Source organism: Oxyura jamaicensis, chromosome Z (assembly GCF_011077185.1).
Source record: "Oxyura jamaicensis isolate SHBP4307 breed ruddy duck chromosome Z, BPBGC_Ojam_1.0, whole genome shotgun sequence".
Classification (NCBI taxonomy): domain Eukaryota; kingdom Metazoa; phylum Chordata; class Aves; order Anseriformes; family Anatidae; genus Oxyura; species Oxyura jamaicensis.
The window spans coordinates 44,648,663-44,663,077 of NC_048926.1; the positions used below are offsets into that span (position 1 = coordinate 44,648,663).

Genomic DNA, 14,415 nt, shown 5'->3' on the forward strand with positions numbered 1-14,415 from the left:
ACAGCCATGGCATCGTTGTTCGTTCAGAACTCTGTTGTTCACTTCGGCTGAACAACCCCAGCTCCCTCAGCCTGTCTTCAGAGCAGAGGTGCTCCAGCCCTCTGATCGTCGTCGTGGCCTTCCTCTGGACTCGCTCCAACAGGTCCATGCCCTTCTTCTGCTGGGGGCCCCAGAGCTGAACACAGCTCCCTGTGGGGTCTCACAGGAGCAGAGCAGAGGGGCAGTATCACCTCCCTCACCCTGCACCCTTTGATGCAGCCCAGGATGTGGTTGGCTTTCTGGGCTGCAAGCGCACCTTGCCAGCTCACGTTGAGCTTCTCATCAAGCAACACCCCCAGGTCCTTCTCCACCTGCTCTCTATCCACTTGTCGCTCAGCCTGCATTCATACCTGGGATCGCTCCTCATGCCGCAACTCATTATCACCTCCTGGTCCTGCTGAGTACAAAAAGGCTGTTTAATAAGTTCCCAATTTTAGTCGAGTTGTCCCCATCTTCTTGTAGCCAAAAAAAAAGAAAAAGAAACCTACCATATAAATGCTTTTTTTTTTTTTTTTTTTTTTTTTTAAAAAAAATGGGGGCAAACAACACCCAAAAGGGGTTTTGTGTATTTTAAAAAAAAAAAAAAAAAAAAAAAAAAAAGGAAGCCTTTCTACTAGCTTTTTCTAATTTCTATACGCACCTGCACAGCTTCCTTAGCACACACTTCTCCTTTCTTCAATCAAGTCACAGGAGTGCACGTTTCCCACTTGGGAGCTGAAAGGAAGGAGTGGGAATTTGGAAGCAGTCATGAGGAAAGTGGTAAGACCTAAGTCTTTGGCCAGCTGATTCTCATCCAGTAATGGCAGCATCAGCTATGGGGAGAATGTGCCGCTGAGAAAACCAATTGCTCTACACCAAAGAGGAAACATTAATGCTGGCACTTCATGTATATTTAGTGTAACTTATGTTTTGGCACTAAGAGCTTCCCGCACCACAGCCACATGTTTATAAAATAGGCAAGAAACAAAACTACTCCTCTCCGTGTCCTGAAGCACAGCTGGTAAGGATATGGGCTGCTGGCATGCTTTAGAGGTGGTGAGCACCCACTGCTCCCAGTGCAGCCAGGGAAGAGGAGCCCACTCTGCAAACATCTTAAAAATGGCAGCTGAACAATGCTTCAGATTCATGAAAGAAACATAAATTGACGGAAAAATGATGAACTGGAACCACAACAGCACCTCACATGGCAGTCCTTTCCCTATTTTCTTTATATACGCTTCGATTGCCACACTCTGCGATGGATTTCTGACAAACTGTGCTGAAGCAGAGTTACTGTATGAATGGCAGACATTTACTGGGCTGCTCAAATGCCTCGTCTTGGAAACAGAGGGAAGAGAGAATTAATATAATACCAAACTCTCTTCTGCTTTCAGTACCATACACATCTAAAAGAACTCTGTTATGATTGTCAAGTCTGAAGAAATCAGGGCAGGGAAGAGCTAACGTAGAGACACGCATGGTTAGAAGTATGCACGTGATAGATGTTGGTAGATATTTAGCTTATGTGTAAACTTATTTGACCTTCAACTTCGACCTTCAACTTCATTCTACGATCTTTGCCTAACGTTGGAGTGTTCCACCTTAGAAATAAATCACCGTATTTAAACTGTTGGATATACTACTTGCACAACCTGCCTATCCACCCAGAAGAGGTACCAGATAACATTTGGTCCCTGCTCAGCTGCTGGAAAGGCAGAACACAGAGCAGTCTGTGAAACTAACTTCATAGGTGTGAATTAACAGTAATTAACAAACTAAAATTCATATGAGGGTTGTGCCTGGGAGCAGAGCTGGCATCGCATACACAAGGACAGATGAGGGACTGAGACATGCATCTTCCCCGTCTCTGACAAGGCACGCTGGATGATTCACGCTATTCCCTAGCTTGGCCTAGGAAAAAATGTTTTGTTTTGGTTGCTTGATTCACATTCACCTAGTAACCGCTCATGGACGATCCCCACGTTTGTCTTGGATCCTGGGCAGACAGGGAGGAGAGGGTGGGAAGGGAAAGAGAAGGCAAGGCTTCTGCCCGGAGAGTACCTGAGTCTGAGCGCTCGCTCCCTGCCAGCACAGCACGTGGAAGCAAAATTGTTGAAAAGAAATTGAGATCAGAATAGCTATGATGACAGATAATGAAAAGCCATCATCCGAAACCTTTAAATTCCAACAGAAATATCTTTCCTAGGGGGTTGTTGCAGCTGTATCACAACGTTTGTGCTGGCTGTTTGCTCAGCATGCTCCTGTGGGCTAAACAGGCCAGGGTAAGCACGGATAGCTATTCCGCCTGGCCCGATAAGCATGACACACGCTATGACAGCACTGCTCACTTGTGTTTCAGCAAAGAAGCAAACCCACAGGAAAGAAAAGTTGAAACATAACACTTTTTTTTTTTCAACTTATTTCAAAAATGCATTTGTTGGTCTGTGGCGACAACACTTACATTTTTGTCATGCACCCAGTAAAGATGGTAATGATTCTGCCTGCTGGGAACTCACAGATAATGCCCGAGTTAAGACACATATTGGTAATTTTCATCTTAAGAATTAATTCCACACCAAATTGCAAGGCCTCTCTCCTCATCCACAGAATTTGAGAGTGGCTTTTCTCTCTGTATTCACAGACTTCTCGAGCTGATATAGGAGTGAAGCACAAACACGAGATTAGGAACAGTTAAACATTGCCTGGTGGTCTCTACCAGGAAAGATAATACAGATGGGAGATGTGTGTTGTTGTGACATTACAGTTCTGCTTGGAATAAAACAAAACAACAAAGGAACGAAAGAAAAAAAAAATAGAGGAATTTTTATCAGTAGCATGCAAATGACAGGCTGCACACATCTGTTTTGGGATGTTCCAAATAAACCCACAAACGAAGGATAAAACAGCAAGGAGTAAGCTGTACGCGCAGGTTGACTGGGCACATACACATGGGAAATCTCGAGGACAGCGCGATTCAGAACACGGGGAACTAAGTGGAGCCAGTTATTATGGCCCAGAACACGTGACACTGTGTTCAGGATGGAAATACGAATATGCAAAAGTTCATGGTCTAAACAGATATTTTTATTCAAAGCAATACAAAAGAGAGGGTCACTGTTTCAAAGGGGCTGCGCTTTTATGAAATGAGTCTATCAGATATAACACAGACAAGTTATGAAGCACATTTCTGAAGTAGCAAGATTTATTGAGAAATTGGGAAGTCAGATAAGTCCACAGAGCTATTAAAGACATAGTATTGTTGGATTTTTCTCTGCTACTTGCTGATGTTCAGGTTAACTGTTGTATATGAAATTGTTATTTCCTAATCCTATGAGTACTACAGTTAAACTGAATACAAAAATCACAGACAAATTTCTGCAACTGGGTTTTAGCATGCTACTTTTTTCCTTCCTTCTCACCCTCGTCACACACATGCAGGAATATAAAATACAGAGGCACAATTCGTGCCCGCTGACTGTATTGCTAGAACTCAGCTACAGACAGCTGACATTTCAGGATTTTGTTCCAGTGTCTGATGGCAATTCAGTGCTATCCCCAGTTGGATCTTGGCCATTAAAAGGACCCGGTACCCCTGAGCACACTTAAGCCATCGTGAAGGGCTGGTGAGGTTTATTTCCTTCCAGCAGCCAGACAGCTGGTTAAAGGAAGATGGCCAACGCAAGCACGGGAAACTCCTTCCTTGGCATCCGCTAGTGAGCAGACCACCTAGCTGCAAATTCCCAGAATAAACTACTCCCTGCTAAGGCAGCAACCAAAATGGGCACCACTAGCGTATCTTTTAAGGTCCAGACAAGAATGTGAAGGAAAACATCGATCACGAGTAAGAACTTGCCAGAGAGGTAGGTGGACTTGAACAGCCCCACATGGGAATACTGCTGTGAATTAAGTGCTAGAGGAGGACCTCTAGCACCAGATAATTTAGCTACAACGGTATAAATTTTTGTCTGCCTCACAAAACATGCTTTGAAGACTATAGGGAAGACTATAGGAAAAGACACTGAAGACTATAGGAAAATAAAAAAGGAAAAAAAGATAAAAAGGTTAAAAATGCACTCAGTGTCGTCGTAAAGTTCCCCTTGTATAACTTTTGAGGTTTTGACTTCTCAAACTTTGGTCTAGTAGCTGCAGTTCGGTGTCAGAATTTCCCACCTTTCTGCACTCTTCTTACATCACAATAAAAATTGCATTTTAATTAGCACAACATTATTCACTCTCACACAACATTAGCATTTTATTCAGCCATTGAACAATACGGGAAACACATGTTAAATTTTGGTGGTGGTTGTGCCTTTTTTATTTTATTTTTTTTTAGTGTTTGGTTTAATAGTTGCTAGTCATTTTTGCTAGACCTTTCATAATAAACTTGTACAGTACTTCAGATTTTTTTTTTTTGGATTGTATTCCCCAAAACCAAAAGTAAGCCAAACACACAACATCATGTCACGAGCTTTGACTTACCAAAACTAATATTCACTCACTTCCATCTTCAATCTGACTTTCTGTAACACCTCTTTGCACTTAAAATGTCATGGGTACAGAAACCAGATTACAATTCCCAGTAATAACAGATAAACATGTTACTGTTGGTCAGCTGAATTGCAATACCTGATATGCTTGCTCCTAGCATGTGTCACAAAATAAAATGCACTGTGCTTTGTATATGCACTGCGCTAAGATCCTGGTTGAAGGGAAGCCACATCTTTTTTTTGAAGACAATGCACAGAGGCCCACCAGTCCCATGCTGGGTGGGCTGCTTGCAGCATACCAAAGGCTATCAGTCTTAGACTGGAAATAAGGATCATCAAAAAACATATCAAATCTACTGACTGTATTCTTATTTGATGCAGAAACATCTTGAAGAGCTCTGTTCAGTGTAATATCCAGGATTAGGGTGTGTGGTGACACGGAGATTGGAGGGAAGGGAACTAGCTACTTGAAGCCCTGATTTCAGGGCTTCTTGGCTGGTTCTGTGTAAATGTACAGCCCTGGAGGCTCCAGAGAACTTTTCCAGAAAGCAGGGATTACCAAGGAGAAGATGCATATTAGACAGATGGAGCCACCGTACGAGAAATCTTTCATTACTCAGACCTACCAAATACATACTTTTTTGACTTCCATTGGCAAACTAACAGAAGTAGCTTCGACATCCCACAAAATCATGGTTTATATCAATGTTAGATCATAATTCAAGCACTGTGAAAGAGCAAGGAAAAAGAAACACCAAAGTTTTATAACAGCTATGCTAAATTAAGCAAAAAGAACACCAGTACAGATGTCTCTTTTTAAAGTTACAGATAGCATCAAATGGCTGTTTTTTAATAAAGTCTCCTGAAAACAGCAAATCCTCCTTGTAATATTTAAACCATGCAGTACTTCTTCCTAAGTGAAACGCTGTAAAACAAGAATATACCTTTCAGTGCTCATTTTGTTCTTTCTGCCTTTACTGCACATTTCCTTCTTGCTTGAATTGACTTCTCACTATTTAACAGGATATTGATTTTGTTTAAGGAAGTTAACAAGAATTGCCATATATTTTGCTAGTAGTAAAATAATAAAAAAAATAATAATACCGCACTGTGAAAAGACAGTTAAAAACTTGTGTCCAGCAAATGAAATCAACAAGTAACTCTAATACCCATAGTATTACACTTCACAAATCTGCAAGAATCACACATTGCAGCTAACTGCTAATTCTTCTTTTAAGGAGGTTAAATTACAAAAAGTTTTAATATGGAGATAATTTAAGAAAAACAAAGCATCTCACATCCAAGAATGGGGTTCTTCCTTTGGAAACCAATTTTAGAGTATTTGTCATCCTACAGAGAATACTGCACACATCTGTTTCCACCTAATGGATACTTCGGTTTCTGGTCAACAAAGAAACCATTTAGTTTAATCATATCTTTTAGTTACGCTATTCAGTGAATAGAAAACTGGGTTGCTTGATTTTGATTTTGTAGATATGTGTACCAACAACCAAAAAACTGCAACACATCTCTTCTTTACTTTTTTATTCAGAACTATTTTTAATCCAAAAAGAGAAAAAGCAGTGTTCTTCACAGGCTTATATTAAATATTTATTATGTCTTCATATGCTGGAGTCAAATATTACAACCATATTAATAAATTCACTCAGAGGACACGTAACTTCTGTAATTTAGTCTGATATGACTCACTGGGAACAAAATTGTAAGAACACTTACAGACTATTCTTCCACTTCTTGCAGCCAAAGGATACTAAGAACATTGTTTTTCTTCTCCCTTGCTCAAAAACAAATGCTACACCCATAAAGCTGTAGTAATTTAAGACACGTACCTCCATATTCTATGCAAGAATAATATACCAAGGCATATCTTTGAACACAGCATAAGTGTTGACATTAAAGCTAGATAGGTAATACATGAGAAGAAATGACTGAAATGTGTTAGGGTGCTCTACCATTACCATTCTTCATTCTTAGTTGTCTAGATAAGCTAGAAACATGTTCACAACACTTCTTGGGATAAGTACTTTCCTAAGTGTAAAACACTAAGGCATTATTCCCTCTCAACGTTCTCCTCATCAGACAAATGACACACAGATAGATGTAAGCAAGCAAACTGTACCTCTGGACACAGAAAAGGGAGGAGATGAGTTGTGACTGTATGCTTTCTTTAGGAAATTTGGCCTTCAGACTAGAAAGTTTCCTTACACTTATGTTGTGTTTGCCCTATTTTGTCTCTACGAAAAAAAAAAAAAAACATAGAAAAAGATTTCTTAAAGAAATAAACAACAGCATCAGTTTCTACACACTGAAAATAGGCTTTACTGAGAGAAACCTTCTATCTGTTGACAGAGACCAGCTCTTGGAGAGAGAGCACATTGGAGAGAACACTGTCCTGTGAAAGCTGCAGTACTGTTAGTTAATCACTTACCAGATCTGAGAGGAGTTTTATTTTGGAAATGTTTTCAAAAAGAATTAAAGAGTTCAGGAAACACTGTTGGTTTCCTGAGAACACGGAGTGCATTCACCATGAATCATTAACTCTCACTTGAGATCATCGCTAGTCTTATAAAAGCAGAATTGTAGAACAAAACATTTTAGGAACAACTTACCAACCAAACAATTGGATACAATTTGCTAATAAAACCATGAGTAATTTGGGAGAAAAATAGATCCACAGCCAGATAAACAACAAGATGAGTAAGCTGCTTTAAATGACATTGGTCTCTTGTAAAACAAGGAGAGATGAGAACAAAGTTTTCAACCATCTTTCACACTTTCTCTTATGTTCTAATAGGCTACATTTCAAAACAAATACATTTTCAAATATATGAGGGAAGAAAAAGTAATGGGCTATCCTTAAGTCAGAATGCTACGATAGATTTTTCTTCTAACCTTGCTAACTAGCAATGCAAGATGTTCATGAAAGGCTGACACCTGATTAAAGACCTGATTTGTTGGCTTGATAAGGAGATGACGTTAAAAACCTAAACTTTAAATGTTAAATTTTTGAAGAAGTCCATTCAGCAGCTTCACAGTCTTTTGGTTTTCTTCTCCATTTTGGTTAATTCTGTACACAGTACGGATAAGAAGGCTATGGACTTCCTTGCTTATATCAGTTGTCTCAGTAATCTGAAGGAAAATAGGGAAGATGGGAAATAATGCAATTAAGTTACTGGGTACTAGTTATTCACTGTTTAATATTAGCAACATAACCACAGATCTGTCCCTCAGATATCTGAACATGTGAGATGCTCTGATAATAAAAGGTGAATTCAAAAGAAACTTCCCTTCTGCTTAATCAGTCTTGTTTCACACACCTTGGAGGAACTGAGCACCTGTGAGGTTTCTACTGTTCTCTCAAATTTAAGTGAAAAAAATCAAGAGGCCAAAAAATTTGTAAGGGAAACACAAAAAGACAGGCAGTACAACATTTTAGGAGTTATCTTCTTAGAAACCAATTGAAAATATGTTAATGGGTTTTGGGAGGCAATTCAATTCTTTAATGTTTTAGGAAGTAAAAATAAAGCCCTTCCCCAAAGACTAAGTGCCAGGAAAAGATGCTAAGGTGGAATTTCTGCAGACCAGGATGGACTTTCTGCCATGTATCTAATGTGTTAATCCCAAAATTTACTATGCTAGCCAAAACAACCGCCACACATCCCAGTTTGGTTCTGCACCATTCTGCCTTCCATATATTGTTTCAGGCCTTTTCAAATCACTTGGAAAGCCTAGTTATAAATCAATGATTACACAGATGCAGTCAAAGCAAATCAGACCAACATACTCTGGCCTATAACAGCTCATGACCTCCCTGCAGTGGAAATTGAATACTCAGAATTTTAAAAGTCGTTTTATGTTACTTTAAGAAATAAGTAAATTAAGAAATAGAAGTTCCTTTCAGTCAGCTTTACAGCAGCATGTTGGCATACTACAGCACAACTGCTCAACAATCAAGTCCTCAAAAGGGAAAAGCTGAAGGCAGCAGATTGTAAAACTACAAACAATCCCCTTCATTTTATAATATTACAGTCTTGTGCTGGGCAGAAATTGATCATTTCTGAACCTATATCTAAAATGTTAGAAATATCTTAGCCCTCCTTAAACAGACAAACTTTATGTCTCTTTAGCCATTCAAAAGGAATAACCACCAAAATAGTTTTCCAGTTCCTCCTGTCATAGAAACACAGTGATTATATAAAACATATAACCTACACAGAATGGAAGGGCACACTGCTGCTGGAAGGAAAAATTTTCAGAGTGCTAAAACCACCCAGTACCTGCTCGTACAGGAAGCTTATACTTCTTAAGGAAAATCTTGAGAGACACAAACACATTTTACAGTTTGCACCAATATCCCTGAAAGCTCTCAACAAAAATAGCAAGATATTGTAGCAAACATGCAATATTTTACTCCTTTCATCTTTTTATTTATTATTTATTATTTATTATTATTTATTATTTATTATAATATTATTTATTATCTTTATTATTTATTATTTATTTTTATTTAATTTTTTATTTATTTTTATTTCATCTTTTTATTTTACTTCATCTTTTTTCACACCCTAAGTGACACTCTCTTGGGTCTTCATTTTTTTTTTTTCTCTCTCAGTTCTTAAACCATTTTCTTTCTCTGGATTTGTTAAAGTACCAAGCATCTGCCTTATCAATGCTGACACTTATTACTTGTTTTACATAAAGGAGAACAGAGAGAAGATAGTTGCAGCACCTCTGCAGCAGCTGGTTAATTAAGGTAGTGATTTGCAGCTGGGAAAAGCAAACAGCAAAATTTAGAGCAAGATGTTTACACATTATGCCAGCTGTAAATGACTGTAGGTATCCCTTAGTCACAAGCTACTACTTGGAGTATTTCTGCAGTCATTACAGCAATTTTTTTCAATGGGATCTTGACAAGATATGTCAAGAAGGAAAATACTTTGACTGTAGCTGAAATAGATACATAGCAGGTTAGCTATAGTGGCTGTAGTTACAATCTCCCTTAATTCTGTTATGTAGTTTCTTTCTTAAGAGGATTTAATTTAAATGCACAAAGTAAGAAAAATAGATTTTGCTTAAACTGGAAAATAAAAATAAAATTAAAAAAAAAAAAAAACACTCACATGGGAAATAAATTCATGGGCAATCATACGTCCACCGGAGGAAAATAGTAAAAAGTTGGTAAGAAGATGTGTTGTAAGATGCTGGGTATAGCATTGCTCTGTATCTGTTACATTGTTTACAGCTGCCTGCAGATCTCTGACAGAAAGGGTAGTCGAGTTGCAGAGCATCATTAGATGGTTGTAGACTGCTCGAGCTTCTGTCTGTAAGGAACAATTCCAAAGGATGTAGGATCAGAGAAGAGTAAAGGTCAACTACGGTATTTTTCCTATGGATTTATTCACTAACAGGACAGTGAATACTTGGCAGAACCTACCCAAACATGAAAAAAGTCAGCATTTAGGCAGGGAGAACAGGAAAGGAAGGGCAGTACACATTTCTTTTATACTGATTCATGCACACAAAGGTGAGCAGAAAGGATTTGTTAACTTTCTTTAGTCTTGCAAACTAAGCGGGCAGGGCATCAAGCCAGGATTTGACCTTTTTAATAATAAAAGGAAATAGAGAAAGTCCCTCAGTAGAACATGGTCAGGTTTTTGCATTGTGGGAAAAAGAATAGAGACTCCTCAAGGGCTTATTTCAGTTTTGCTGGTACAAATCAGTCAAATCCCCATGCAACCTGACCTCAACTGATAAAATGTTCTGGTAAGAATGCAGTTCTTTCCTTCTTCCTGTGTTGTTTGCAACTTATGTTTTTACCTTTTGAGTTAGCCAATAAAAACTCATTTTTACTGGGTGTAGAAAACAGAAGACTTTGGCTCCTACACAATTGAAAAAGAACTATAAGCAACTATTGCAAAAAAAATAATCATAACAGTAATTCTGTTCACCCAACTAAAAACAAACCAAACAAATGTGTGTTAAAAATAATAAAGGAAAATTAAAAAAAAAAAAAAATCCACAACTACGAACAAGTAAGTGCAGGGACAATGGAAAAATGTAACAACTGCAAGTCCACAGGAAAAGGACAACCATTTCTCAACCATGTTCATTAGGACAATTTATGTCAATCATTTACCTGACCTCATTTTTCTCATCCCTTCCCCATAAAACAGCTTCTATTTTTGAACAGAATTATGTTCACAATTACTTGTAATGCAACAAATGATACCAGAACTTAAAGAAAGGTAACTGGAATTCTCCAAAATCCTTTCTCCCTCTGTGCATCCTATTCATGGCGTGCCTCCATCCCATCTGCCAGAGCAGGGAGACTGATAGCTAACAGGACCTGCTCCATGAGCTCATGCACCCTAGGACACTCATTCTTAAAGCCAAAGTTACTATGACCAACCTCCAAATTTTGTTCCTTCAGTGTCTGACAGTCTACAGGTAAGAAGGACCAGATAAATAAGTGAGGAACAGAATATTCTGTCCTGCACATATAAATGAACTTTAGTGAACAGCAAAAGCACCGCTGCCTTCTTTAAATCATTTTAGCAGTATGTATTCCACTCTTTCTGATATCTAAGCTGCTACCTAAATTCAGTTTCAGGAATACACAACCTTAAGTCATGAGTGTTCACGTTTCCAGACAAAAATATACTGAATGAAAAGGTCCCTAGCTTGCTCTCTGCCAGAAATTGCCATCCCATCTTAATTTTTAACTGGTAGGTGCAGGGGTTGAAGATGAAATAGGTCGATTTAACAGAGCTGAGAGCTAACCTGACACGGAACAAATAACAATAACAATAATAATAAATAAATCAAATATCTAAGTAAAGGCAGAAGCGTAGCATGAACTGTGGGAATACTTTTCAAGTAGCTTGACCTGTGCAAAAAGTCTTTTTCACTCTCAGTAACTGAAGAAAAGAATCATACTGAACTGAAATATGAGACCTCTGGGAACAGATGAGTAACTGTGTGGGCTCTAAACGGAAAACATTTTTTTCATTGAAGTTTATCATACACTGGCTGAGAATAACAAACTGATAGCATAAGGGACACACGGGAAGGTGACTTTATATATGTGACAATATGATTTCATTCTGTGGTGCTGGAGCTGGACAATGCTCCATATATATAGATGTCAGCACCTACAGTTGTTTGGTTTCATTCACTTGTGTTTATTGTTTGGGTATTGCCTTCTTTCCCAAAACTGCACTCTAAAACCCTTGTTTCTTTGTTCCACTGTAGCTCTAACCTAACTCTACTCGATCAATATTCCACTCCTGCTCTTGGAGTATGAGAAATTTAACAGAAAGAAAGTTAAAAGTGATTGGTGTGTGAGTTTGCATATGTAGTAGCGGGAGGGGAAGGAAAGGAAACAAAATATTGCAGAACATACTGGAGATGCAAAATGAAAACACGATGTTAGTGTGGTGTATTGAACTGCATTTTTAAATCCTTTTTTTTTTTTTTTTTTTTTAATTAATTAAAATTAGGTACCGCAGCCAGATTTTGAATCTATGCTTTGTAGAGCAGATAGCCTGGGCTAGTTCAAACTTGTGAATAGATCTAAATGTATTTAGTAGACTTTCATGCATTTAATAGACTTTCATGCACTTGCATGCACACAAAGACATGCACCAGCCCACTAGGTTACAGAGAGCAAAGCTAGAACACTGCTTCATTCTGTTAGAAATTTAGCATGTTAGAATATAACATATGTTTTACAGACTCAAACATGTCAAGAATCTATACAGAGATGTAAGATAAATCAGAATAGCCGGTTGAGGCTGGAATTCAGGGCTGTGTGATGAATGTCTTTACTGCTTTGACTGCTGCTGTGATTTCTCTTGTGCTTTGTTCTCATAAGATGGCATAATATAGGAATGCTGAATTCTGTCACACAGAGGTTTCAAAAATACAATTCCCAGAGTAGTTTTACGTCTAATGAAAAGCACGAGCTATTTCAAAGAAAGCTAAAATGATGCAAATATACATAACAGTCTTTAAAAGGGGGGGAAAGTTTTCTAACTGTTAACAAGAAAATCCACAAAAATTAGCTTCTAACTTACTGCAACATGATTCCCAGGAGACCTTGTAAAACCAATACCTTCTCCAGTGCAGACCTTTCATTTTTTTTCTGGTGTGTACAATTTGTCTTATAGCAGTAAGATATAAGCAGACTATTAACTGCTTATCACTGATTACTACTGTTACATTACTCACCATTGTTTGAATCCTTTGTTGGTTTTCATTCTGAGGACAGTAGTAAAATGCCAACAGCCACAGCAAAGCATCTGGTTCTACAGCAGCCTTCAGCAACTGTTCTGCTGCAATATCCAGCCACTCTCCAAAACAAGCAACCAAAAACCAGATTTCTAAAAGGTCAGAGGAACTGGAATATAAAAAAAAAGATACAATTAAGTATTTCTTCTTATTAAACACTTATAAATTTCTTACATTAACTGTCAAGGGTGTTGGCATGAAAATAAAGACCCCTAAGCTATTCTTCAACAGATAGTGTCTTACCTGTTAAGCAGAGCCATGTACTCTGTTATCTGCAATAAGGTCAATAGGGACACCGCCCCACACTATTAACAGATTAATTTTATCAGCAAAAGAGAATATCCATAACACCAGTTTCCAATAAATAGCAGTGACAAAATATTATGTATTAAAATATACATCAGAAAAGTATTCACAGTTTATGCTCTTCAGTCTAAGGATTTTCAGAACTTTAAGTCATATATTACTTACTGTATTCTAAAATGCTGTTGCCTTATATTGGTTTTCTGTTTCTCTGTTTTGCCTTTCTGGGTTATTTTCTGTTAAAAGCATATGTTTCTGGTAATTAATGAGGAAGTATATTTAGGTGGGATAAATATAAAGTTTTTAAGGATATTTATCTCCTGGCTTTGAAAATTTGGATCTTCTTTAATGAATATTTTGAAGATATTACAATCTGGGCTACTGCATTAAGGAAAAGAAAGATCAGAATGGACCACAGCTCATCCCTACACTCTGTCACAGTAGTTTGCACGGGGAGATGCAAACTAATGATGGGCTTCCCGTACGTAAAAAGACAAACAGAGTGAGGAAGGAAGAAAGGACATCTCGAAGGAAAGCAAGAAGCAGGAACTAGTATTACTATTAAGTGTGGGGATTCCAAGAGCTGCTGTACCACCCCTTCCAGGAAACTCCAAAATATATTAGAAATTTCAAGAGTTAATGCAGCTGTTTGATACCAGCACATCACCTGGAGAATATCACGAGATGATGGTTGGAATAAACTGCTTTATCTTTAAGACTTTGTGAAGGAGGGATGCCCTGTTTTATGATGGAAAATGTAATGAACACAGATAATATTCCATGTTGAGCGTATACTGTTGACTATGTCAATGTTGACTGCTGTTGTCTATGAGTACCCCAGAAATTACTGACCCTGTAAATCATACTTTCATACCACAGAATCCGAGGATCTCAAAAATTCTATTCCTAGGACATAAATCCACCAGAAAAGCTTATTCTTATTTTTGGGTAAGCTTGGTCACTGACATCAGACATAAGAGGTTGTTATAGCATGGGCTGGAAAATAGTGTGCTGAGGTGACTGCTACAGAAGTCACTGCTGTTGATATTCCACAGCTTTTGGAGAGGTAACAGCGTGTCTCTGACTGCAGAGAACTAGAGATGTATGACAAAGTGTGAGACAAAAATTCCTTTAAAAAAGGAACGGGATGAGCACTGGTAAAGTATTTTAAGTTATTAGAATCCAGAAATACAACATTAAAAACCTTCAGAAAAACCAACAGCAACAACAAACAAATGTGACATTGATCTGGAACAACAGCCTTCCCCCTCAGCAAAATAACCTACTTATCTGGCCA

The 14,415-nt window shown here is 38.1% G+C and overlaps 1 protein-coding gene across 3 annotated transcripts in view; it reads right to left on the reverse strand.

Moving 5' to 3' along the window:
- Nucleotides 1–6,045: 6,045 nt before the first annotated feature.
- FANCC (FA complementation group C) overlaps nucleotides 6,046–14,415 on the reverse strand; it is a 92,232-nt gene continuing 83,862 nt past the window's right edge. For all 3 annotated transcript variants that reach the window (XM_035309718.1, XM_035309720.1, XM_035309719.1), the window contains exons 13-15: nucleotides 12,756–12,924; nucleotides 9,647–9,847; nucleotides 6,046–7,655 (exon numbers count right to left, since the gene is read on the reverse strand). In XM_035309718.1, the coding sequence (XP_035165609.1) occupies nucleotides 7,518–7,655; nucleotides 9,647–9,847; nucleotides 12,756–12,924 (508 nt within the window). In that variant the 3' untranslated portion in view covers nucleotides 6,046–7,517. The remainder of the gene's footprint in view (nucleotides 7,656–9,646; nucleotides 9,848–12,755; nucleotides 12,925–14,415) is intronic.